The following is a 27,550-nucleotide window of genomic DNA, read 5'->3' as shown; positions in this document are numbered from 1 at the left end:
CGTTGGCATATTACACCAATAAAACTGAAGAAAGTGTATTCCGAAATTGCTGGTTGCTTTGTTACAGGGAAACAAATTGATACTATGCAATTCATAAACAAAGTAAGATGATTTGAAATGCCAATGGGTTTTTTTCTTTTTTTTGGACCACAGTGTAGAAGAATGAAAGTTTTTTTCCGTTAGTTCTAGACTGAGCTGAGGTAGATACTCTGATGGAGATATTAAGAGAAGAAATTAACAAATAGACAAATAGAAAGAAGGGAAATGGAACTTATTGTATGAATGGTTATGGGGGAAAGATAATAAGAATATAGTGTAAAAAGGGGTTAACTGTAGAATGTATGATTTGGGTTAGGTTAGAACAAAGGATTTGTATTCTAATGATATAAGTATATAATGCATCCCGCGGTCTACATCCCTAAGTTTATGTTTTGTGTGTGTATATATATATATATATATATATATATATATATATATATATATATATATATATATATAAAATGTTGTTAAATTTAATAAAAAGTTAAACCCCACCCCCCAAAAAAACACATGTAATAGAGCGCACAGCACATTCACAAAAGCACTGCAGCCTCCCTCTTCTTTGACCTTGGTGCACAGGTGCTTATCAGAGCTGCTAGAAGAACAGTTTGGAGTTGCATTTCCAAAGAAAAGACACTTAACAATGGGGGGGAGGGGGGAATTGGGCACATATATTTCAAATGCTTTGCTGCTGCTATTTTGTGTCTTGGATTGCTTATGACATTAACTGCCATTCCTAGTGTATAAGTATCTGGCCCTACCCTCTGAGGTCAGTTCTAACAAGAAACATCGGTACTGTGAACATGTATCTCTTCAATAAACTCCTTAGTTGATTCAAATCAAAGAGGTTGAGTTGATGAGAGCTGGATAGAACCTGACAAATTGTAGAAAAACACATGCCATGTTTTATGTAAACAGGCAAATATTGTCTTGAAGATCTCGTTCAGTGGAATCTCTTTTTGTGTGCTTAAAGCATAAGCTGGCTATCAAGTGCTTTAACTGACTGGAAGCCATTTCTCTCCCAAGAAATATCAGATCTTCAGCCCATAGGGTTGCCAGGTCTGTGTTGGAAAATACCTGGAGACTTTGGGGGTGGATCTAGAAGGGTATGGTTTGGGGAGGGGCCTCAGCATTGTACAATGCCATAGAGCCCACTCTTCAAAGCAGCCATTTTCTTCAGGGGAGCTGATCTCTGCCAGCTGGAGATCAGTTGTAAAAGTGGGAGATCTCCAGGCCCCACCTGGAAGCTAGCAACCTTAAGAGGTGGACAGGGGAAATTCAACTCAAGAACAGAACTGAATCTGTATCCAAAGAACTGACAACATATGAAGAAGCTAGGCTTACCCCACAAATGCAAAAATACCCTTATGACTCCTGCTTTATACTTCTTATTCAGCCTATGCTAGGAACCCCTTTTTTGAGCCTGCAGGCATCTTTAGTTTTTTTGGGGAAGGGGTGATAAGTGTTATCCTAAAAGGGCTGCTGCAGGAGACAGATACAAAATGGCCTCTGTAGGAGGTGAGGCTATCTATATTTTTGTTGGACACATGGTCTAGCCATAGGCTTCCCAAACCTCCCGCCCTGGCGGGGGACCCCAGGATTTCCACCCTCTTCCCCCGCTCCTCCAAAAAATGGAAGCAGGGGGAGAGGTGGGAAACGGCGCCGGGGAGCATGGCGAGTCGCCCGGAGGCCGCCGCGCCGCACCGCTGCCGCCCCCTCCCAGCCCACCGCAGTTGCTCCTTCGAGATGGGCCCAGGCTGAGCCCATCTCGGAGGAGCAGCCAAGAGACGGCAGCAGCGCAGGGGAAGGCGAGGCAGGCCAGGAGCATGGCGAGCCGCAAATCCGGGCCCTTCTAGGACCCGGACATGCAGCTCACCACGCCCCCGCCCCGCCCCTACCCCCCCACCTCTGCTTCCACCCCAGAGGCGGAGCGGGCGAGGCGGCAGCGGCGGCCTCTGCTCCGCTCGCCGTGGCTGCTCTTCCAAGATGGGCTCAGCTCCATGGCTGCTCTTCCGAGATGGGCTCAGGCTGAGCCCATCTCGGAGGAGCAGCACGGCGAGCAGAGAAGAGGCTCCCCGGCGCCGTTTCCGCCCCTCCCCCTAGCTCCACCCCAGTATCTCCTGGCTCCACCCCCAAAGTCTCCTGGCTCCATCCCCAAAGTCCCCAGATATTTCTGGGGTTCGATTTGGCAACCCTATCCAGCCGCTGAGGGGAGAGCAAGCCCGGAGAAGGAGGGCATGGCTTCTGCTCCTGAACATTCATCTCTCATGCAATAATTCAACTCCCTGGACTTTAAGACTAGAACAGGGCTTCTTGACATGCTGGTCATGTCACCACGGTGCTCACCAGTTGTGGTGCTCAGTGCCCCCCCCATCCACTTTTGGAAAAGCACAGCGGGTACCAGGAGAAGTACTAATGGGTTGCTATGGTGCCCACTTTGGGGGATCCTGGCCAGTACCCCTTTCATCGCAGTACAGCAGCAATCTTGTGAGTGAATTCTGAGGGAGGTACAGGAAGTTGGCCAACCCCAAAGGCCCTAGTGGTAGACTCCCATTATAGGGCAATAGTTGCTAATTTACCCCACTTTTCTTTTCCTACACTTCTTTCACTTTCCATCCCTCTCTCTTTCTAGCAGGGATGAAGAGGAGACAAAGTGCAATCCTAAACAGAGTTGCACTCTTTAAAGTTCATTAGGATTGCACTGTTGCCTGGGTAAGTGGTAAGCCAAGCAGGCTTCCTTGGAGAGGAGAGGCTTAGTAGCTGCTGACTGCTACTTAACTCTGGTAATGATCCAAATCTTTAAATGAGCAGATATGTCCATACAATGTGTGTGTGTGTGTGTGTGTGTAAGTGGGGGGGGGGGTGATTCTATTGATCTTTTTTCATTTTTTGGGAGTCTTTGACCATTACCTGCACACTCTACACCAGCGTGCATGTTGTGATCACAACTGTATTCTGCCAAGGGCTTTGCTGGACATTTGCGTAGGCTGTCTTCATCTCCTGTGCAGTTGACTCCATCCATCCAAGTGGGACCAGAGCCTTGTCCAAACTTAGCTCCAATTGGCGCTGTTAGAGCTTTCCCACAGCCCATTTCCCGGCATACAACACGGGCATCCTTTAAACTCCAGCCATTTCCACAGACGGTTCCCCACTGTTGGTTATGGAGGACTTCAACACGACCAGCACACTGAGTTGAACTACCAGCCAGCCGGAGCTCTGGGTAGAGGGATAACAGTAAAAGAGATACTACCAATGTTGTTGCTGTTAACAGCAGAAGCAAGCCTTACTGAGTTCAAAAGACAAAAAAATCAGCATTCACATGCTCAGTGAGACCAGGAGTCTCGCCATTTTGTGTTGGCAATTATAAAAGTGATTCTTCATTCATATTCACAACTGGGGTACAGTGATGACCTCCATTGCATTCTGGTGGTTACTAGAACTAGAAACTGACGGTATTGTCTTCAGACTGGAATTTTTAGGTCAGTTTTAATGCTGCTTTTGAAGATTCTCTGGCAATGAGATCAAAATTTGCCCCACTCATCATCAGGGATTCTTTGGGTACCAAGGATATAACAACATAAGAGAAGTCATGTTGGATGAGGTCAATGACCCAACCAATCCAACACTCTGTGTCACATGGTGGCAAAATAATCCAGGTGCCATCAGGAGGTCCATCTCAGGCCAGGACACTAGAAGCCCACCCACTGTTGCTCCCCCCCAAACACCAAGAACATCACTGCCCCAGACAGAGAGTTCCATGAATACCCTCTGCTCCATATGTTTATTCAATTCCCTCTTGAAGCTGTCTATGCTTGCAGCCACCACCACCTCCTGTGGCAGTGAATTCCATGAGTTAATCACCTTTTGGCTGAGGAAGTACTTCCTTTTATCTGTTCTAACCTGGCTGCTCAGCAATTTCATTGAGTGTCCATGAGTTCTTGTATTGTGAGAAAGGAAGAAAAGTACTTCTTTCTCTACCTTCTCTGTCCCATGCATGATCTTGTAAACCTCTATCATGTCACCCCTCAGTCGACATTGCTCCAAGCTAAAGAGCCCCAAGCGTTTTAACCTTTCTTCATAAGGAAAGTGTTCCAGCCCTTTAATCATTCTAGTTGCCCTTATCTGCACTTTTTCCAATGCTATAATTTTTTTTTGAGGTGTGGTGACCAGAATTGTACACAGCACTCCAAATGAAGCCACACCATCAATTTATACAGGGGCATTATGATGCTGGCTTATTTGTTTTCAGTTCCCTTCCTAATAATTCCCAGCATATCATTGGCCTTTTTTATTGCAGTCGCTCACTGTTTTGACATTTTCAGTGAGTTATCTACTGCAACCCCAAGATTTCTCTCTTGGTCAGTCTCTGCCGGTTCATAGCCCATCAACTTTTTTTCAGTGTCCCTCACAACTTTTCCAATTTTTCTCTTGCCCCCCCCAAAGAAACCCCCAGTTTCCTCCCTTCCCTCTGTTCCATGTTTAGAAACAAAAGAACATAAGAGAAGCTATGTTGGATCAGACCAATGGTCCATCCAGTCCAACACTCTGTGTCACACTGTGGCCAAAAAACCCTCAGGTGCCATCAGGAGGTCCACCAGTGAGACCAGGGCACTAGAAGCTCTCCCACTGTTGCCCCCCACCCCAAGCACCAAGAATACAGAGCATTACTTGCCCCAGAAAGAGAGCTCCATCAATACCCTGTGGCTAATAACCACTGATGGACCTCTGCTCCATATGTTTATCCAATTCCCTCTTGAAGCTGGCTATGTTTGTAGCTGCCTCCACCTCCTGTGGCAGCTTTACAGGCCTTCGCATTTCTCCATGCACACCCCTACTATCATATAGGCTGTGTGTGTGTGTTTGGCATCGCAAGTAATGCTGTTAATGGCTATGGTGTTGCCAACATTCCTGGACAAAAAAATGCTCTGGCCCTTTAATAGAGACTTAATATATGAGTAGTTTCAGTTGGGTAGCCATGTTGGTCTGGAGTAAAAGAGCAAAATTCAAGTCCGGTAGCACCTTAGAGACCCACAAGATTTTCCTAGTATAAGCTTTTTGAGAGTCAAAGTTCTGCCAAAGGAACGGGCTTTGACTCTTGAAAACTCACATCCTTATAACCTCTGAGAGATTTGACTCTCCAAAGCTTATACCTCAAGAAGGATTTTTTTCTCCAGGCCTGTTGGCAACCATAGGTGCCTGCTGCACTGGCTGCTTTCAGGTCCAAGCGAGGGCATGACCAGACGAGCTGTGTTGAAAATTACACTTTTGGATTGTTTCTTCTGAATAGATTCCAGCTGACACCACCAGAGGGTGCACGTTCCCAAGAAATATTTGCCCAACAGAATTTTTCTTTCAAGGTTTACAAGATTTTATTCCATCCTCAGCTTTCACAAACTATAGTGCCATTTCTTCAGGTGCAGCATTGGGTCCCCACCCAAAAAGAAAAGCTCACATCGCTCTTGTTCTATAAGGAGAGGCTAATGTGGCACTCCTGCCACCTGGAGGACAGCCCCAACAAAGACAAAAATGAACCCTCTGACCCCTTCTTTTGGGGGGGGGGCATATGCAGGGCTGGGCGATTTCTTAGGGCACCGGCCTGCTGGGGGCACCAAATGTCCGCCATGTGCATCAGAGACATATCAGTGCAGGGGGGGGGGGGGCACCAGAAGCTAGCCTTGCCTAGGGTGCCAGACAGTCTAGGGCCGGCCCTGTGCATATGAAGACATCAACTAAAAAAACAGGAATAAAATTTTGATAGTCTGTAAGGTACCACTGGGCACTTGTTTATTGTTATCTAGTAAATTAAGGCCTGACCTGGATAGCCCAGGCTAACCTGAACTCATCAGATCTTGGAAGCTAAGCTGGGTCAGCCCTGGTTAGTACTTGGATGGGAGACCACCAAGGAAGATCAAGCCTGCTTTGCAGAGGCAGGCAAGGACAAAAACCACCTCTGAACATCTCTTGCATTGAAAATACCATGGGTTTGCCCAGGGGTTGTTTTGTAGAAAAATAGGTGGTGAAGCTCATCCAGGGATCGTTATGCAGCTGCACCTACCAAAGGACAATGGGCAAGGTGGGAAGGAGGAGGTGGAACCCTCAGAAAGGTTCAGGAGCTGGGCTCCTGTGAGCTCCTACTGAATCCGAGGCCTGGGTTTGCCAAGGGTCAGCTGCACCTTGATAGCAAAAAGAGAGAGTTAATTAATCTTGCGACAATTTTCCATTATGCTTACAATGGCCTAGTGCTGCTGCCAGGTTTTGGCCTGTGTTCTTAACAGAAGATTGATTTTTATCGAGTAAAATGCTTCTTCCCATCCCACAGTTTTGCATGCTGATTACTGCATACTGAGCTATGGATAAGGTTGTCAGGTCCAGCTCAGGAAATATCTGGGAACTTTTGGGGTGGAGCCAGGGGCAAGATTGTGACAAGCATGATTGAACTCCAAAGGGAGTTCTGGCCACCACATTTAAAGGGACTGAACTTTTTTTAAATGCCTTCCCTTCACTGGAAATAATAGAGGATCAGATCATCTTCTTTTGGGGCTCATAGAATTGGACTCTCTGACACGATCTTTTTAAAACTTGGGAGTGGGGTTGAAGAGAGGCACCAGATGCTATGCTGAGCCTCCCCCTCAAAAAACCCAATACCAATGGATTAATTCTCCATTATGCCCTATGGGGACTGGTCCTCCATAGGGTATAATGGATTGCTCAGCGGACATTCAAATGCCCCCTTTCTGATAAGAAGACTGCAGATTTATACCCCACCCTTGTATCTGAATCAGGTACTCAGAGCAGTTTACATTCTCCTATATCGTCTTCCCCCACAACAGATACCCTATGAGGTGGGTGGGGCTGAGAGGGCTCTCATAGAAGCTGCCCTTTCAAGGACAACTCCTGCGAAAGCTGTGGCTAACCCAAGGCCATTCCAGCAGCTGTAAGTGGAGGAGTGGGGAATCAAACCCGGTTCTCCCAGATAAGAGTCCACACACTTAACCACTACACCAAACTGGCTCTCTGGGAGGGTCTCTAAACCAGAGAATCCCCTGCCCCCAAATGGGGATTGGCAACCCTAGCAAAGCAATACAGAAAAATTGGTCACCTTATAGGTCAAAAATGTGACTCATCCAACTGGTTCCTGAACATACCTGAGCAGACAACCCCAGCATCTTCTCCATGATGGCAGTCATTGTCTCCCAAAGGCCTTCCTGGGCACTGACTGAGAGCCGATTCTGTGCCTTTGCATTCGGTGTCGTCCAGCCAGATGCTACCGGTTCCTCTCCCAAAATGTGCTCCTAGTGGGGCTGATACCGCCATCGAACATCCCAGTTGCCGGCACACCACTTTGGCTTCTTCCATGCCCCAGTTGTCATCACAAACGGTGCCCCAGTTTCCATTATGGAGCACTTCCACTCTCCCACTGCAGCGACTTGAACCGTTCACCAGCCTGATCTCAGCTGTGTCTGGTGTTGCGGTATCTGAGCCCCAAACCACACCTAGGAAGATCAATTTTCAGAGAGCAGGGCAACAATAACTAAGAGAAGGGGGAATCAGCATTCCTACCTTGTCAAGCTAGCTGGGAAACTCTTCCAGAGCTTTGGAAAACAGAAGAGCTGGTATCAGTGTAAAATTCACAGGGCTTTTTTGTAGCAGGAACTCCTTTGCATATTAGGCCACACACCCCTGATGTAGCCAATCCTCCAAGAGCTTACAGGGTTCTTATTTCAGGGCCTACTGTAAGCTCTTGGAGGATTGGCAACATCAGGGGTGTGTGGTCCACTATGCAGAGGAGTTCCTGCTACCAAAAAAGCCCTGAAGATTCAAAACAGAGTTGGACATAAATGGGTTAACCTAGCATTTACTGGTAGGCCCAAAAACTGAATTGTCTATTTGTTCTTTCTTTCCAGTCATTGGGATCCTGATGTGGTTGGGTGTTGGGAATGTAAACAGGAAAGGCAAAGGGCGCTCTATACAAACTCTGTACACATGGAGGCACCTGGGCACGAGGTCCCTTCCTTTCTCCATATTTCTTCTACTCTGCACCTGACTCATCAGTGTACATAGAGGAAACAGGGGATTTGCTTAAGAGAAAATGTCTTGAAACAGTTAAAAAGGCCTAGCCAAGGAGACTTTTACTTCCTTTAATCTGCACATTCCATTTTTGTAAAACAAAACAAAAAAAGTCCCCCAACCTTTCCCCAAGCCCCACTTTACATGGGAAGGTGAAGCTCATGCTTTTAGATAGAAAAGATCCTCTCACCCAGGGAACTCTGATCCTTCTTTCATATCCCCTGCCTTGCTTGTTTTAGTTGTAGATTGGTGGAAACTTCAGCCTGTGCACTACAAGACAGTTCCAAAGCATATAATAAAGAAAATTACAAATCTCTTCAGCTTTTACAAGGATGCATGGAATATCAGCAGGGGTCATTTTGTAGAAAAAGAGGTGCTGGAGCTTGTTAGCATAACTTATTAGTACAACTCATTTGCCTCTGCCACACACCCCTGACATCACCGGAAGGTGGACTAAATTATACCCGCTCAGCATCTACCTTAAAATGCTTCTTGAATTATAATTGTCATAATAAACCTTATCCCATCATACTTTAAAAATTACTATGTGGCCACAGCAGCATGATGAAGATTTCCATCTGTCTGCTTTATATGTTTTGGTTATTTTCCCATTTTTTTTGTAGGGAAAAATATTAGAAACTTTGTCAAACCTTAGAGTTCAGCAAAATTTTCTCAAGAGGTTTGAACAATGGAGCCCAGAAACAATTATTGGCGCGGGGGGGGGGGTTAAGAAAGAAAGAGCATAATACAATTCAGAGATCCCAGAGCTCCTGCCCAAAATGCGGCCTGAATATCTGGTCATATATACTGTGCATAAGCCATTAATATCTAGTACTGTTTGTCCAGAACAAGCTTGTCAGATCTCCTGCTTCAGCCCCCACCCCACCCTGCCACTGCCCAGCTGGATGCTGGTGGGAGGAAATGAGGGGGTGGATGACTGGCATCATCCCAGTGCCATTATGTCACTTCTGATGTGCTCCAGAAGTGATATCATCACACTGAGTGATGCTCTAGCATTTGCCCAACATTCGATGGTTAAGCCTGCAGAGTTTGGGCTGAATGCTGGAGTGCCCCGGTAATGGGATGATGTCACTTCCAGATTGTGCTGGAAGGGGCATCAGCGCTTTGGGAGTGAAACTGTGATGTCACTGGCAAGGATCCCTTATGGATGGTGAGTCTCCCACTGGTTGACAGACTCAGTCTGCCAAGCCTAGGCCAAGCTGGTACATGAAAGGTCTCATAGACACTCAAACTGCAGGTGAGATGACTAGGGCATACTTGGGAAACTGCAAACTCTTCTTTCTTGAATCCTAGAATTATTCAAAGCAGGCCTTTCCCACCCTTCTGGTGCTGTTGGTCTCTTCTTGGGCCAGGCTGAATTGCTAGAATTTTAGGTATAGCCAACCCACTTGGGAATGCTACATATAGGGTTGGATCCAACTAGTTTTTCTGCTTTTGAAAAAAGGAAGGGGGATGTCTCCTATGATGATTTGTGGCAGTCATGGGGCCAGTGTGTGAAAAAGGTGTATGGAACAGGGGATATGGAGAAGAAGAGAACTGGCAAGAATGAATACAAAAGCTGGCTGGATCCAACCCATACTGAGTATGCTTTGATCTGTTGGCTATAGGTAGGCCAGGCACTAGGGTTTCTGGTACCCCATGCCACACCCTGCGCTGGTGCCCTGTTCTATGTTCTTCTCGGCTCGATGACATCACCGGGCCACATGTGCTTCATGCAAACACTCAGCCCATCTCTCTCTCTCTTCAAAGGGAGCCAGGAAGACGGCAGCCTCTTCCTGGCTCCCTCTGAAGAGGGAGAGGGATGGACATTGGATGGACCAGGCCACATTCAGGAGGGGCAAAGGCCAGGGCCCCAGAGGCCACCCCCTCCCTCCCAAGAGTGGTCCAATGTTGCTCCTGCCACTGCCCAGTGAGGGACAGGACTGAGCCACATTCAGGAGGGGCAGATGCCAGAGCCCCGGAGGCCGCCTCCCCCCCCCAAGAGTGGCCGAAAGTCACTCCTACTGCTGCCCAGCAAGGAACGACTGAGTCAGGTTTGGGTCAGCACAAGCAGGGAGGGGGAGGGGCACCTGCCTCACCCCTGCAGCGAAGTGGTGGCCCAGGCTTACTTCACCAACTCCCATGCACCAGCCCTGGCTATAGGAAGAGAAGTGGGTAATTGACCCAGCTCATACTGATGTTTGCAGGGGTACCGGATTCTCTTTATGCTGCTAATAAAACTGCAATGAAAGCATGAGTTAACACAACCATGAGCAGTTACTTGGATGGGCTGCTGGCAAGGTTGACATCCAAAGGCTGGCGAACCCCCAAAAGCTTTTGGTCTAGGAAAAAACTTTGCATGATGCCATGTGATGCCACAACATCACTTCCAGATTTGGTGGGACTGACTGAGCATTAATTTACAGCAAAGCGTGACATCAGTCCCCTTCATTTCTAGTGCAGCAGCAGAGAATTGGAGGCAGAAGTGGAGGTAGGAGACCATCTCCCTAGCTGGAGGGTAAAACAACCGTGTGCAAAGGGGAAAATGGCACTGTGTTTTCCCACATTGGGAGTCACCAAAAGGGTAGACTGCAAATATCTCAGGGACTATGGCTTTACCTGGCTCCAAAGACAAGGATGATAATAAAAAAATAGGTGGAATCCTAAGGGAGGAAGTGTCCCATTTAACTACCCAAGATGGCAATTCTGGCCCTTGTGGGACCTGCATGGATGAAAGACACATTAGATATAGGCTGTAATAATAAGAAGAACTGGGTGAAGCTGAGTGAACAAAAGCTGGTTGGATTCCACCTAATATTTTGCCATTTCTTTATGTACTCTAATTTTTGTCCTGGAACTTCTAGATTGTTCCTTCCTTAAGCACAGCAGTGTATTTTTGTTTTTGCTGTCCTTGCAAAAGGGTCTTTTGTCCTGCCCTCACTTGATTCTGGTCACCCTAGAAAAGAGGAGATATTTTTGAATGGAGAGACAACAGCTAGCTGGAGAAATCTCAGGGCAACCAGTTATATTGTCTGCTTTTTCTGATTTGGCTGCCCGTGTTGCAGACAAGGACCAAAGTCTCTGTTTTTTCTGCTTTCTTTACTCTCCTGGTCAATGGTTCACTGTTGGGCCTCACTCATTGGCTCTTAGGTCTCTGCGTGGGCAGGAGGAACAGCAAACACTCAAAAGATGGTAACAATCAAGGATGGACAAATCTTTAAGCATTTGAAAAGTGGGATTTATTTTTTAAAAATTTAATAATAACAAGGATCTTTGGACAATATATGGTTGAAAAGTCAATCTGGATTTTCTACAGATAAACATGTTAAAACCTACACTTTCAGGTGGATTGCCATGTTGGTCTGCAGAAGAACAAGATTTGATTCCAGTAGCATGTTAAGGACCAATAAGGTTTCCAGGGAACAAGCTTCTGAGTGTCTACACTCCCTTTGTCAGATACACACAGAGTATTTTTTTAGCAAGAACGTGCAGGAATGCAGTTCCGGCTGGTTTAGCATCAGGGTGTGGCCTAATATGCAAATGAGTTTCTGCTTGTTATACCTGCAATCTCTTCAAAGCAGGTCACATATGCATCTATCAAACTCACAGCACAGTCCTAATACATTAGTTTATGAGGGTGTAATTCTGTGTAGGACTACATTGTGAGTGAAAAGTTCCCCTTCCTATGTGGGCTTCCAAGAGCCCTTAAGAAGCATCGATACAGCTGCCAACCTCCAGTCATGGACTGGGGTTCTCCTGGAATTACAACTGCTGTTCTACAAAGATCAATTCCCCTGGGGAAAATGGCAGCTTCAGAGGCTGGACTCCATGCCATTGGTTCCCTGCTGAGCTCCCTCCCTTCCTCATACTCTGCCCTTCCTGTTATATTGTGGGGATGTTTGAATTTGGTGACATTCCCTTGTTGTGTTGTATAGTTATTTGAACATGATTCCTTCACTTTAGTTTAACTTTTGGCTGTAGTTGGTTATGACCTAGGAGGGCCCACACTAGGCCTTGCCTATGTTCTAATGAGGTTTTCTTCTGTGGTGCTATCAGGTGCTGTGAAGTTCTGACTTTCCCTGTACTTAGGGTTGCTGGCCCCCAGATTACAGCAGGGGATCCCCTGGTTTTGAGGGCTCCTCTCCACCACAGACCAGCTGGCTGCAGGGGAAACCCCTCCCCTAAACAGGGACACCGCTGTGTAAATCCCCAATGTGGTGACGTCACCCAAAAGCATTGGGGGCACTCTGTTTTTAGGTAAACTCTGTGGGTTAAGCCCAATTTAACCCTAGAGTTTGCCCAAAAACCAGAGCACCCTCCCACACAACATCCTCAGGTGACATCATTGCATCAGGGGCATTGCACGACATCCCCACCTGTCCCTGGAATGCCTCCCAAAGCCCCTGCTGGATGGGTGAGGGGACCTGGGAACCCTACCCATGCTCATTCCCCTAATCTCCAGGGACTTCCCAACCAAGAGTCAGCAGCACTGCAACAGAGGTCTGCTAGAATCCAAGAAATGTCATTCTGCACATTATTTGGATCATCAACTGAGTCCCTATCAGTGATCCAGTAGCAGGGCCCAAGTATGATTTTTTTAGTACAACCTTGTAACACACCCTTCCCTTGATACCACAGTCCCATATAAACAGAGCCATGAAGAAAGTTTGTTATAATTCTGAAACGAGTAGAATATATTTCACATTTTGGACAAATGCAAGTATCCAGGAGGCAAATAGCAAGCCCAGTCCAAATAAATATACAAAAAATTTTTTTAGCTTAAAACAGGGGGTTTGTTCAAAGGGATGTAGCTGGGGGAGGGGCTACCCCAGGAAAGGGGTGGGGCCAGATGTGGAAAAGGGACAGGGTTTAACTTGGAATTCAACAATTTAAGAAACACAGCTCAAAATTTTAAAAAAGGAACCAGTCTTCATTATATCAATTAAATACAAATGTGATATAAATAACTAATGGGACCAAGTAGAAAAATATGAAGTCTATAAACTTGTTGCTGTATACACTGAATGTATTTCTTCTTAGATCAGGCAGGAAATACACTAAACTGCAATCTGGTGTTCTTTTATTAACAGTTGACTTTATTCCAATATACAAATAAGGAACATGCTGAGAAAGAGGGTTGCCCTTGGGTTGCTAACTGCTTGGAGAGAAAAAATGTCCTGTCTCTTTGATAGAGCCTTGATGGAATGTTATTTCCCTCTCAGCTATGAAACGCTGAACCTTCCCTTTCCCACACAGGAAGCTTTTTTAAAAAAAAGGATTGGGACATCAGCCACCTACCCCAGACTTGTTGGCAGCCTATCCTCTGCAGCAGTGACAGGTTTGAAAGTAGGGCTGATTCCACAGTGAAGATTTCCTCTATTTCAGCCATTGGACTCCTGCACTCCGCCCCCCCCCCCCTTTACTGCACAACATTGTCCTCTAAATGTTTCTCATGGAAACATAAATAACGAGCCCAAGAGAACCAATGTAGAACCAGGGAATCCCGGCAGAACAGAAGCAATGTGGAAAGCCTGACAGAACCAATGTCAATCCACAGAAGCCCAGGAAAACCAAGGGCCAGTAGGGCAGCATGAGCCAAACAGAACCAATAATAATCAACAGTAGCCCAACAGAACCACAGGCAGCTAGGCAGACACACACACTAACATTGGTTCCCCCTAATGTGCGATCCCCTTTGCCTATGACAACTGCCTCCTTCCCATCTCCTGTTGCCTGGAAAACCTGGAAAGGGGGGGAAACCAAAACAAACCATACTGCCTTGGAGAGCTTTAAAGTTGAAACTGCCAGTTCTGAATATACCAGAATATATCCAGAGATATTTGGGATCAGATGTACTGGCTTTGGCAGAGATTCTCTGATCTGTATTCAGATCTGGATATGCCTGAAAAATATCATGCACATATCCTTAATGCTTACTCCCATGGCTCCCAAAGCTTCATTTTCTGATTTCTATCAACCAGGGCCCTTTTTTGTAGCAGGAACTCCTTTGCATATTAGGCCACACACCCCTGATGTAGCCAATCCTCCAAGAGTTTACAGGGCTCTTGGTACTGGGCCTACTGTAAGCTCCGGGAGGATTGTGTACATCAGGGGTGTGTGGCCTAATATGCAAAGGAGCTCCTGCTACAAAAACAGCCCTGCTAATAAGTATACTTTTATCCCACCATTCTCCCAAGAGCTCAGTGCAACATAGATGGTTCTCTTTTCCTTGTTTTAATCTCACAGTAAAGCTGTGAGAAATTCAGCTGAGAGACTGACTGGCCCAAGGTTATCCAGTAAATGTTGTGGTTGAGCAGGGACTGGAACCTACTTCTAGATCCTAGACCAATATAATAACCAAGTATACTATAGCAGCTTTCACATCAGGCTGCTGAAGAAGGCATAGGAGCAGACTAGGACAATTAGTTAACAACTCTATCCCACTGTGGCAAGAAAAGGGAATTAGGGAAGTCTGTCACGTCCTCTGATACCAAGCGATAAAGCAGGGGTGGCAACGGTAGCTCTCCAGATTTTTTTTGCCTACAACTCTCATCAGCCCCAGCCATTGGCCATGATGGGAGTTGTAGGCAAAAAACATCTGGAGAGCTACTGTTGGCCACCCCTGCAATATAGTATAACTCTAACTCATAGAGTTAGGTTAACAGGAAACTGGAGGGGTGGGAACATATGGGAGGCTCATTGGCAGCATGATGCCACTTCCAAGGAAAACCTGAAAGTACAGTTATGCTTTTCTAAGAAGTGGTAGAAGTGACACTGTGCTGTTGGACAGACAGACAATTAAAAAAAAAAAAAAACCTTCTTCTTCTAGATCCTTCTACTGCCACTCAGAGTGGGGGCTCAGCAGGCTTACCAATTCACAGGGGGGGGGGGTTGTAGCAGGAACTCCTTTGCATATTAGGTCACATCCTCATGGAGTTTACAGTAGGCCCTGTACTAAAAGCCCTGTAAGCTCTTGAGGATTGGCTACATCAGGGGTGTGTGGCCTAATATGCAAAGGAGTTCCTGCTACAAAAAAAGCCCTGACAACTCAGATGGAAAAATTTTGATTTATGCTAAAATACATACATACAGCCAGAGAAAAGAGAAACAAGCGATAGTGGAGATTTGCAGTAGAGAAGAAATCCAACTATTACCAGCATTGCTTTTGTTGTTTAAAAACAGATGAGGATATCAAGCCCAGAAAATAGACTTAGGCTAAGAGAGAAGGTGTCAAGTCTGCTTTATGTCTTATTAGTCTAGTCCCAAACCTTGGTTCAGGAAATGACTCCTGGGTAAAAACCATACTGTATTCAGATGCTGCTAGCTCCAGCTCTCCGTTCCCCCCTCCCTTCCTTTGTTATGTAGCCATGCTTTGCAACTTGAATATGGGAACAAGATTACTGTGCCTTCTCAGAGATAATCGGTGCTAAGGAAGCGCCCAAGGCCAGCCAGGTCTGAGAACGATAAAGTAACAACAATGTGTGAATGTGCCCGGCATAGAGTGCCCCACCCTAAGAAATTCCTTTGATTTGTACCTTAAATGTTTGCTCTCTGTATATGCTCGCGAGTCTCTCAATCTTTGTCTACAAGTCCTGCAACATGTTACAATAAACTAGAAACTTTTATCAAGAAGGTCTCGTTATTGAAACATCAGACTTGACATTTTGAGAGACTCCCCTTTGAGGGGTTCAACTGCTCCGGCAACTTGAAAAGCCCGATGGCTGACCAGATTCCAGGCAACGGAGAACTCCCACCCGATGCGGGACCGGAGGGAGCTACCCCGTGGCACGTCCTAGACCCCAGGAGAGCCGCGGAGTCCCCCCCCCGAGTTCCAACTAGTACTGTCTCCAAGGCAGTATCAGCCAAGGACCTCGACCACCATCATGGATCAGGCCCCGCTGCGCAGAGAAGCCATCCTGAACCACCACGTCAGGCCGATCCAGATGGCTGGAAATGAGGCCGTTAGCCCGAGCTCCGGGGAGACAGGGGAGGCGGACAGTATCATCATCGCCAGGTCGGAGAGGACGGAGGCGATAGGGCCGGGGGCCAAAAGGCCAACGGCGGGGAGCCGAGGCTCAAGGACCAAGACGAAGAGGACTACCAGCTGTTCCGCTTGATGGTCCGGAAGGAGATCGATGGGGCCCTCGGTGGGCTACGGGACGAGGTCCTCGACCTGACGATCCAACTCGGGAGAGTGATGGGCGGAACAACCTCCAGATGGCCGGTGGGGGCCCCCATGGCGACCAGAGGCCGCCCCAGTCAACCCGCAGTGGCGGCTGCTCCCCCCCAGCGAGGGCCGGTGCACCTCCGGCACTGGCCCCCCAGGCCCCGGCACCCCCGGCGGGGCTGTGGAATGTGGGGAGAGAGTTGGATGCTACGTTTGATGGGGACCCGGAGGAGGTGAACTACTTCGGGATCCAGGCGAACAGCTTCAGGCACTATTGGGGGCACTCCTTCCTGGATGAATTTAGCCGGGTCGACTACCTGGGGTCGAAGCTGAGGGGGTCAGCCAAAAGGTGGTAGGTGAGCCTGTGCGAGACTAGGAGCCCGATCCTGGATGACGTGCACACCTTTCTCCAAGCCCTGCTGACCCAGTATGAGGACCCGCTACAAGAGTCCCGAGCGTTGGCGGCCCTTCGGGACATGCAGCAGGGGGCTCGACCCATCCGAGAATATGCCGCCGACTTCCAGGCCAACGTCGCCAGGGTCCGGGGCTGGAACGAAGTGATAAAAATCGAGCAATTCACGAACGGGTTGAACGCGAGCATCCTGGACAGGGCCCTCACCCAAGCACGCCCGACCACCCTGGTGGGGTGGATCCAACTAGGGGAAGTGGAGAATAACCTCAAGAGAGTGGCCATGCTTCGCCAGCACCAGTCCGGGAAGACCCATGCAAAGGGGGGCCCCCCGAGAGTTGAGCCCCCCAAAGGAAAGAAACCGGCAGCAGCCGTGCCGGTGGGGCCCCGTAGGTGCTTCAGATGTGGAGACCCGAACCACCTGGCCTCCAACTGCCCACACCCCCCGCCACCACAGGCGACACCAGCCCCACCGAAACCGGCCGCCCCGACCCCAAAGAAGGCGCCCGGCCGCCCTAAGGATGCGGCGAAGAGCAGCGTGGCAGCGGTGCAAGAGGAGCTGCAGGAGGAGGAGGTGCTCCTCTTGGCAGAGCTGGCCGACCTAGCCTGGATCGAAGAGCCGGCGGGAAATGAGGCCGACCTGCTGCCCTGAAGGCTGCCTGGCAGCAGGTCGATCGTGATGAGACGCCGCTGACGGTGAGAGTGACGGGGAAACTGTACTTTGTGACTGTAAAATTGCTGAACCCCAAGCTCTGGAGGTTCATGCAGATACGGGCCCTCATAGACTCGGGGTGTAACAGAGAACTGATTTCCCCCAAAGTAGTGGAGGCCCTGGGACTAGAGAGCTCACAGCTACCCCACCCCATGCTGTTTGAGCAAATGGCTGGGTCGGTAATGTGCGGAGAGCCTTGCACGCGCGAGACGCAACCCTGCCCGATGGGAATCGAAGAGCACTGGGACCAAGAATTCTTTGTAATTGCACCCTCGTGCTCGTACCCGGTAGTGCTGGGGGTGGGGTGGCTGGAGAAGCCCGAGCCTTTAATCTGGTGGAGGGCCCAGACCATCCGATTCCTAGACCCAGGGTGCAAACCGCACCTCTGGAACCCGGCGTGGGGGCCGAAAGCCCCCGCGGCCAAAGAGAGGGCTTGCGTGATGGTGGAGGAAGTGCACTCGGTCCCTGAGGCATACCGAGACCTGATGGAGGTGTTTAGTGAAAAGGAGGCCAACCAATTACCCCCCCACACACACACCAGAGCACAGACTGTGCTATAGAACTAATCCCGGGAGAAACCCTACCCCGAGCCAAACTGTATCAAATGGGGTGGGCGGAGAAGAAGGAGCTGCGCAAGTTCCTAGATCAGAACTTAGCGAGGGGGTTCATCCGACCAGCCACGGCCCCCCACGCCGCCCCGGTGCTGTTCAGGAAGAAAAAAGACAACTCGCTTAGACTTTGTACGGACTTTCGCGGGATTAACGCAATTTCCATGTCGAATGCCTACCTCATCCCCCTCATTCGGGACTTGCTAAGCACGGTGGCGGGGGGAAGGATATTCACCAAACTGGATTTACGAGATGCTTACTTCCGAGTGCGCATCAAGGAGGGGGATGAATGGAAAACGGCATTCAATACCCCGATGGGACAATTTGAGTACTTGGTGATGCCGTTCGGGCTGCAAGGGGCCCCGGGGGTGTTCATGAACTTTATAAATGATGTGTTGCGAGAATACCTGTACAAGGGGGTGGTGGTTTAGCTGGATGACATCATTATTTATTCACAAGATGAGAAATCATATGTAAAACTGGTGAGGGAGGTGCTCAGCACCCTGTTGAAGCACCAACTATATGCTAAACTGTCTAAGTGTGAGTTCCACCGGACGGAACTAGACTACCTAGGCTTTCGGGTGTCCGAGCGCGGGCTGGCCATGGACCCGGCAAAGGTCCAAGCAGTATTGGAATGGGCTCCCCCGAGGACACGTAGACAGCTCCAATCGTTCCTCGGGTTCACAAATTTTTACAGGCAATTCATAAAGGGGTTCGCCCAGATCGCCCTGCCTTTGACTGACCTCTTAAAGACCAAAGGCAAGGGGCCGGAGGCCAAGCGGCCCAGGGCCAGGCTAATTTGGACAACCGAGTGCCAAAACGCGTTCGATCACCTGAAGCGCCTGTTCACTAGCGAACCGGTCCTAAGCCACCCGGACGAGCAAAGGGCTTTCGTGGTCCAGTGCGATGCCTCCGATGTGGCCATAGGAGCCATACTCATGCAAAGGGATGGGGAAGGGAAGTTAAGACCATGCGCCTACATCTCCCGAAAGTTTTCAGATGACCAGCGCAACTGGTCGGTGTGGGACAAGGAGGCGTTTGCCGTCATGTTCGCCCTAAAAACCTGGAGGTCTTGGCTCGAGGGAGCGAAACTCCCCTTTGAGGTCTGGACCAATCACAAAAACCTAGAGGCTCTAACGGGGAAAAGAAAACTGAGCAAAAAACAAATCAGATGGGCGGGCTTTTTCTCGAAGTTCGATTTCACCCTTATACACATCCCGGGGACAAAGAACTTTTTGGCTGACGCGCTCTCGCGGCTCCCGCAGCACGAGAGCCAAAGGGAGGAGGTGGTAAACTCTTTAATTTCGCCGTCCCAGGTGGCGGCCATGGTCACCACCCGCTCCCAGAAGAAGAGGGAACTAGGAGGAATTAACCATGAGCGCATTGCAGTGGAAACTGACAGGGAGGGAGACGAGCGACCTGAGGGGGTGCAGAAAGGAAAGACGGGCTGTGGTACCAAGGAGAAAAGCTCTATGTGCCCAAGCCCTTGAGAAGGGAAATCCTGCAGTTGTGTCACTCCTCCAAACTAGCGGGGCACTTTGGCTATGTAAAAACGTTGCACCTGGTGAACAGGCAGTTCTGGTGGCCTTCCCTCCGCAGGGATGTGCCCGAATTTGTCACAGGCTGCCCAGTATGCATAATGGCCAAAAACGGGGGGGGGGGGGGGGGGACCGCCCGGCTTACTGCAGCCGCTCGAAACAGCAAAGCGGCCATGGTCAATAGTGTCAATGGACTTCATAGTAGAACTTCCCCCCTCGCGAGGGAAGACAGTCATCCTAGTGGTGGTAGATACTTTCTCAAAGCAAGCCCACTTCATTCCATGCACCCAACTACTCACGGCAAAGAAACTAGCGGCCCTGTTCTTTGATCACGTGATAAAATTACACTCATTCCCGGACAAGGTCATTAGTGACCGCGGGCCGCAGTTCGTTGCCACCTTCTGGCAGGAGTTCTGTAAGTTAGTGGGAATGGAACAGGGGTTGAGATCAGCTTATCATCCTCAAACCGACGGACAGATGGAGAGGGTTAACGGGGTGCTAGAACAATACCTAAGATGCTTCGTTAACCAACGCCAGTCTGATTGGGTAGAATTGCTCCCCTTTGCTGAATACTGCTACAATAACACCATGCAGAGTTCCACCAAAGCCTCCCCCTTCTCCACAGTGTTCGGTTACGAAGGGAAGCCCCTCCCTCTACTCCCAGGGGGGGCAGCTGAAGACACTCCCACCACCTTCGAGCAGTGGTGGAAGGGGCCGAGCAACAGCTGGCCAATCATCAAGGAAAACCTAGAAGCTGCTAAAGAATCCTACAAAAAGCAGTACGACAAATCCCATGTCCCGGCGGGAGACTTTAAAGTGGGGGATTCTGTGTTCGTGTCAACCAAGAACCTGCCTCTAACCCAGCCCTCCCGGAAACTGGCTTACAAATTCCTGGGGCCTTTCCGGGTAAAAAGGGTGATAAATGCAGTGACTGTGGAACTGGACTTGCCACCCGCCCTGGGTAAAATCCACCCTGTGTTTCATTGCAGTTTGATCCGTCGAGACCCGGGGCCGTCCAGCTGGCATCCTCCACCCGCAGGGTCCGCACCTGCCATGGCCGACCACTGATGCACCATTCAAGAAGCCCCGGAACCTGAAACAACCAGGCTCCCTCCCCGTGCGGTAGAGGGGGCTTAGGGGGGGCAGTATGTCAAGTCTGCTTTATGTCTTATTAGTCTAGTCCCAAACCTTGGTTCAGGAAATGACTCCTGGGTAAAAACCATACTGTATTCAGATGCTGCTAGCTCCAGCTCTCCGTTCCCCCCTCCCTTCCTTTGTTATGTAGCCATGCTTTGCAACTTGAATATGGGAACAAGATTACTGTGCCTTCTCAGAGATAATCGGTGCTAAGGAAGCGCCCAAGGCCAGCCAGGCCTGAGAACGATAAAGTAACAACAATGTGTGAATGTGCCCGGCATAGAGTGCCCCACCCTAAGGAATTCCTTTGATTTTACCTTAAATGTTTGCTCTCTGTATATGCTCGCCAGTCTCTCAATCTTTGTCTACAAGTCCTGCAACATGTTACAATAAACTAGAAACTTTTATCAAGAAGGTCTCGTTATTGAAACATCAGACTTGACAGAAGGGGAGGGAGAATTCTGCTTCTCATTTACTTTTCACTTCCAGTTGGGGATGCCAGGGAGAGCTGGCAGGAGGTCTGAGATGGCACAGCATTTCAGCATAGTTTTTAGAAAAGAAAAAAATAAACCAAATCAACAACCACCACCACCTTATGTATTTACTAGAAGTTCTTACCAGACAGCAGAATGTTTCTCATGGGTCGTTTTCGCACTCACCTCCAGCCGCCGCGACCCCCCTCTTCACCGCGCAGGATCTGCGCAGATTTCGCACTAAATGCCGTGGAGCAGCCTTTTGCGCCGGAAACTCCCGTCGCAAAAGCCGCGCAAACGGAAACTGCTTTTTGGCGGTTTACGTTTGAGCGGCTTTTGCGCCGGGAGTTTCCGGCGCAAAAGGCTGCTCCGCGGCATTTAGTGCGAAATCCACGCAGATCCTGCGCGGTGAAGAGGGGGGTCGCGCCGGCTGGAGGTGAGTGCGAAAACGACCATGCTGTCATTTACAACAGTGTGTCCACATGCACCGTTTGGCTGTTTCCATCAGCCGTCATGGAGACGTGTGTTGCTTCATGACTGATGGTTGGTGGTTGGATTGATATGTACCGCATTGCATCTGTGCCATGTCTCTGCACCTTGTCAAGAGATTTCTCTTTTATATATAGCTAGAATGCTACAAGATACCAACTAGTCAGCACCAACTGAGGGAAAGTGGAGTGGTGTACTGTATCCTGATCCCATCAGATCTTGGAAGCTAAGGAGGCTTCATACTTGGATGGGAGACCACCAAGGAAGACTCTGCAGAAGAAGATGATGGCTTTCACTTATGTTTCTCACTTGCTTTGAAAGCCTCTTGGGCAGTTGCTCTAAGTCAGTTGTGATTCCATGGCACTCAGGGCTTTTTTTGATTGCCCCCCGTCGGAATAAAGAGGCTAACAAAGTATGTTGGATAACCGGGCCACGTAAGAACATAAGAACTTAAGAGAAGCCATGTTAGATCAGGCCAATGGCCCATCCAGTCCAACATTCTGTGTCACACAGCAGCCAAATACACACACACACTGTGGCTAATAGCCACTGATGGACCTCTGCTCCATATTTTTATCTAACCCCCTCTTGAAGGTGGCCATGCTTGTGGCCACCACCACCTCCTGTGGCAGTGAATCACCCTTTGGGTGAAGAAGTACTTCCTTTAATCTGTTTTAACCTGTCTGCTCAGCAATTTCATCGAATGCCCATGAGTTCTTGTATTGTGAGAAAGGGAGAAAAGTACTTCTTTCTCTACCTTCTCCATCCCATGCATTATCTTGTAAACCTCTATCATGTCACCCCTCAGTCGACGTTTCTCCAAGCTAAAGAGCCCTAAGCGTTTCAACCTTTCTTCATAGGGAAGGTGTTCCAGCCCTTTAATCATTCTAGTTGCCCTTTTCTGAACTTTCTCCAGTGCTATAATATCCTTTTTGAGGTGCGGCGACCAGAACTGCACACAGTACTCCAAATGAGACCACACCATCAATTTATACAGGGGCATTATGATACTGGCTGATTTGTTTTCAATTCCCTTCCTAATAATTCCCAGCATGGCGTTGGCCTTTTTTATTGCAAACGCACACTGTCTTGACATTTTCAGTGAATTATCTACCACGACCCCAAGATCACTCTCATGGTCAGTCTCTGCCAGTTCACACCCCATCAACTTGTATTTGTAGCTGGGATTCTTGGCCACAATATGCATTAGTTTGCACTTGGCCACATTGAACCGCATCTGCCACGTTGACGCCCACTCACCCAGCCTCAACAGATCCCTTTGGAGTTCCTCACAATCTTCTCTGGTTTTCACCACCCTGAAAAATTTAGTGTCATCTGCAAATTTGGCCATTTCATTGCTCACTCCCAACTCTAAATCATTTATGAACAAGTTAAAGAGCATGGGACCCAGTACCGAGCCCTGCGGCACCCCACTGCTTACCGTCCTCCACTGCGAAGACTGCCCATTTATACTCACTCTCTGCTTCCTATTACTCAGCCAGTTTTTGATCCACAAGAGGACCTGTCCTTTTACTCCATGACTCTCAAGCTTTCTAAGGAGCCTTTGATGAGGAACTTTATCAAAAGCTTTCTGGAAGTCAAGGTAAACAACATCTATCGGGTCTCCTTTGTCCACATGTTTGTTCACCCCCTCAAAGAAATGTAACAGGTTAGTGAGGCAAGATCTTCCCCTACAGAACCCATGCTGAGTCTTCCTCAATAACCCGTGTTCATCAATGTGCCTACTCATTCTGTCCTTGATAATGGTTTCTACCAACTTTCCCGGTATTGAAGTCAGACTGACTGGCCTGTAATTTCCCGGATCTCCTCTGGAACCCTTTTTAAAGATGGGGGTGACATTTGCTACCTTCCAGTCCTCAGGAACAGAGGCAGATTTCAATGAAAGATTACAGATTTTTGTTAGAAGATCCACAAGTTCAACTTTGAGTTCTTTCAGAACTCTCGGATGTATGCCATCCGGACTCGGTTGTCAGAACTTGTAACTTTACTAAGCACTGTTAGCATAACTGACTCCATGCTGTAACCAGAAACTAACCCAAGATGCTTTGCATTAGGCCACTAACACAAATTCATGTGCATTTCAAACAAACTGTGATCACTGAAGGATGGCATATAACCCCTGGTCAACATCTGCAGGTGGCCTTTGAAGCCAAGCCGAATGGGCCTTCACAGCGGGACGCTATCCTCCCTCCTGATAACAATCCCTGGGAAGGAGACAGTCGTCTCTAAACCGTGTGAAAGATGGTTTTATTATTGCTTCTAGTATTGCTACAACAACCGCATAAAATTGTAACAAATGCCTGGCTGGGCATCAGTGTTATCTCGTACCTCTACCTCTGTAGTTCTCAATAAAGCCTATACTTTTGTAACAAGTTTGGGCCTTGATTGAAGTTTCTCCAGTTCTGACATTATAACACTGATCCCTTTGTTCTGGGACTTATCCGAACTGGCAACCTGGCTGGATGGCAGCAAAGGCTCCAGACGATGGAGATCCCACTACCCCAATAGAGGACAGACCCTTGGAGCCCGGGGTGACCGCGGTGAGACGCAAAATCCGAGACCCGGCTCCCTTCTCCACGGACGTCTTCCCCTCGTGGAGCTGGAGCCCGCAAAAGTCCACCAAGCTAATGGACGAGGCGGAAGAGAGATACAAGGCGCTCACCGGCGGAGCGGGAGAAGACGACTGGGAAGGCGATGGGGACGAGTACCGAGACCCCGGGACAGGGGACCCCGCGCAAGCGCTTCGCAACGAGTTGTACCAATGGGTGAGAGAGATCCACGACCAGGTCCACGAGACCCGCATTATGCTGGCCCAAGAGATGCAGCTGCAATTGGGGGTGCCTCGTGACCAGATCCGCGCCCCGGCAGGCCTGGCTGGACCCCCCGGGGGGCCCGCACCCCCTGGGCCGCCCGCCCCGGGGGTCCCTGCAGCACCAGCTGATGGGAGGCAGCCGGGAGGGCCCCCCGGCGCAGGAGGGGGGCCCCGGTTGGACCGCCCGCGCCCGGACCCCCAGGCCCCACCGCCCCGGTGGCACCGGCCACGCCGGTGGCGCTGGTTCTCCCCCAGCCGCCGCCGGTGCCGCCACCTGTGCCACCCCCCGCCGTGCCCGGGGGGGGAGACGGCGGGAGGCCACACGAGCTGCAGATCATGTTCGATGGTGACGGGGACGAAGTGGAATACTTCACCATCCAGTGCAACAGTTTCTTCACGCACTGGGGAGCCGGCTACCCAACGGAAGCCAGCCGAGTGGATCACATAGCGTCCCGGCTGAAAGGAGCCGCCAGAAGATGGTATGTGGGGCTGTACACCAGGCGGAAGCCCGAGCTAGCCACGGTGGCGGAATTCCTCCAGGCGATGCTACGGCAGTACGGGGACCTCCTCCGAGAGGAGAAGGCCACCGAGGCCATTCAACGGATCGAACAGGGGAACCGCACAACACGCGAGTACGCCACCGAGTTCATGACCCACTGCACCGCGGTGAGGGGTTGGAGCGAGCTGATGAAGTGCGCGGCGTTCAAGAACGGGCTGAACGCGAACATACTCGACCGGTGCTACCATCAAGGGAGACCCGATACCCTGGTAGGATGGATCCAACTGGCGGGCGAAGTAGAGACGAACATGCAACACGTCGGGATGCGCCGCCAACAGCAGCTGGGGAAGAGGGCGGGGAAGGCAACCCCAGCAGCACCCAAAACCGAGACCAAAAAGCCGCTAGCGACCTCCACACCCACCGGGGGAGGCCAGAGGTGCTTCAGATGCGGGGATCCGGGGCACCTGGCCGCCAACTGCCCAGTAAGAGCGCCCGCGGCCACCCCACCACCCAAGTCATCCACCGGCACCTCGAAGAAAGGAGGGGGCTGTGCCAAGGAGCCCAGCCGGGGCGCCGTCGCCACATCCATGGCGATTGACAAGGAAACTATAACCATCGGCGAGTGAAGCGAGGAGTCGTGGGAACCCGAGTCGGTGGGAAACGACAGCGACCTGCTTTAATAGGTGCCGCAAAGCAGGTCCACGAAACGCCGGCACCGATGACGGTGAGAATTACTGGGGAACTTTTATTTATGGCAGTGACCCTTCTAAACCCCCACTTGAAATGCTTCATGCACGCCCGCGCACTAATCGATTCGGGGTGCACGAGGGACATCATGACCCCGTGCCTAGTAGAGGTCCTGGGGCTAACCAAATCCCCCCTGCCCTGACCCATCCAGTTCGAACAGATGGATGGGTCAACGATGAAAGGGGAGCCCTGCACTGAAGAAACACAAGCGGTGCCAATGGGGACCGAGGACCACTGGGGGATAGAAGTGTTCGTAGTGGCCCCCTCGTCCTCGTTTGACCTGGTGGTGGGGGCGGGATGGTTAGCAAGGCACCAGCCAGACATACGATGGGAATACCAAATAGCACGATTCCCGGACTGGAGGTGCGAGCACCACCACTGGCGAGCAGAGTGGGGGCCCAAGGCTCCGCCACAAAATGAGCGGCTCTGCTTGACCATAGAGGAGGTGAGATCGATCCCCAAGGAGTATCGGGACTTGAAAGGGGCTTTTAGTGAACGGGAAGCGGACGAGCTCCCCCCCCACCGCCCCACCGATTGTGCTATCGAACTGATACCGGGGCAGGAGCTGCCAAAAGCGAAACTGTACTCGATGGGCTGGGCGAAGAAGGAAGAACTCAGAAAGTTCATAGACAAAAACTTAAAGCGGGGTTTCATCTGACCTGCCACAGCCCCCCACGCAGCCCCGGTGTTGTTTCGTAAGAAAAAGGACGGAAGTTTGAGACTTTGCACAGATTTTCGCGGGATAAACGGGATTTCAATGTCCAATGCCTACCCGATCCCGCTGATAAAAGACTTGCTAAGTACGGTGGCCGAGGGCAGGGTATTCACCAAGCTCGACCTGCGCGATGCGTACTTCCGAGTCCGCATAAAGGAGGGGGATGAGTGGAAAACGGTGTTTAACATGCCGATGGGACAGTTCGAATATCTGGTGATGCCGTTCGGACTACAAGGGGCACCCGGGGTGTTTATGAATTTTATCAATGAGGTCCTCCGGGAGTATCTGTACAAGGGGGTGGTGGTGTACCTGGATGACATCATTATTTACTCGAAAGACCTTGAGTTGCATGTGCCCTTGGTGCGAAAAGTGTTAACTACCCTGTACCAAAATAAGTTGTATGCCAAACTGTCCAAATGTGAGTTCCATCAGACGGAACTAGACTACCTGGGGTTTAGAGTGTCCGCGGAGGGATTAGCAATGGACCCCGCGAAGATCCAGGCCGTCCTAGACTGGGAGCCCCCCAGAACCCGACGGCAGCTACAATCGTTCCTCGGGTTCGCAAATTTCTACCGCGGGTTCATCAAGGGGTTCGCCCAGGTCATGCTGCCCCTCACTGAACTCCTCAAGACAAAAGAGAAGGGGGAGGAGGCGAAAAAACCCGGGGCACACCTGGCCTGGTCAACCAAATGCCAGCGAGCCTTTGATGAGCTGAAGAGGCTGTTCACTAGCGAGCCGGTCCTGGCCCACCCTAACGAGCTAAAACCTTTTGTTGTGCAATGCGACGCCTCCGACGTCGCGGTGGGGGCCATATTAATGCAGAAAGACGACAAGGGGGGGCTCCGGCCATGCGCGTACATCTCCCACAAATTTTCTCATGAGCAAAGGAACTGGTCGGTCTGGGACAAAGAGGCATTTGCGGTCACTTTCGCCTTAAAAACATGGCGATCCTGGCTAGAGGGGACGAGAGTCCCATTCGAAATTTGGACAGATCACAAAAACTTGGAGGCCCTAACTGGCCAGCGAAAAATGACCGCGAAGCAGATCCGGTGGGTGGGATTTTTTGCCAAATTTGACTTTGTGTTAAAGCACATCCCCGGCACCAAGAACTTCTTAG

The 27,550-nt window shown here is 49.9% G+C and overlaps 1 protein-coding gene across 1 annotated transcript in view; it reads right to left on the bottom strand.

Moving 5' to 3' along the window:
• The window catches only part of LOC132584533 (deleted in malignant brain tumors 1 protein-like), a 103,249-nt gene that overhangs the window by 62,335 nt on the left and 13,364 nt on the right, over positions 1-27,550 (bottom strand). Inside the window, exons 2-3 of the mRNA XM_060256437.1 lie at positions 7,185-7,532; positions 2,950-3,255 (exon numbers count right to left, since the gene is read on the bottom strand). Of these exons, the coding sequence (XP_060112420.1) occupies positions 2,950-3,255; positions 7,185-7,532 (654 nt within the window). The remainder of the gene's footprint in view (positions 1-2,949; positions 3,256-7,184; positions 7,533-27,550) is intronic.

The sequence above is a fragment of the Heteronotia binoei genome, chromosome 15 (genome assembly GCF_032191835.1).
Source record: "Heteronotia binoei isolate CCM8104 ecotype False Entrance Well chromosome 15, APGP_CSIRO_Hbin_v1, whole genome shotgun sequence".
NCBI classification, from domain to species: Eukaryota; Metazoa; Chordata; class Lepidosauria; order Squamata; family Gekkonidae; genus Heteronotia; species Heteronotia binoei.
The sequence above is the reverse complement of the archived record's forward strand: the minus strand, read 5'-3'. Positions and strand labels throughout refer to the sequence as shown.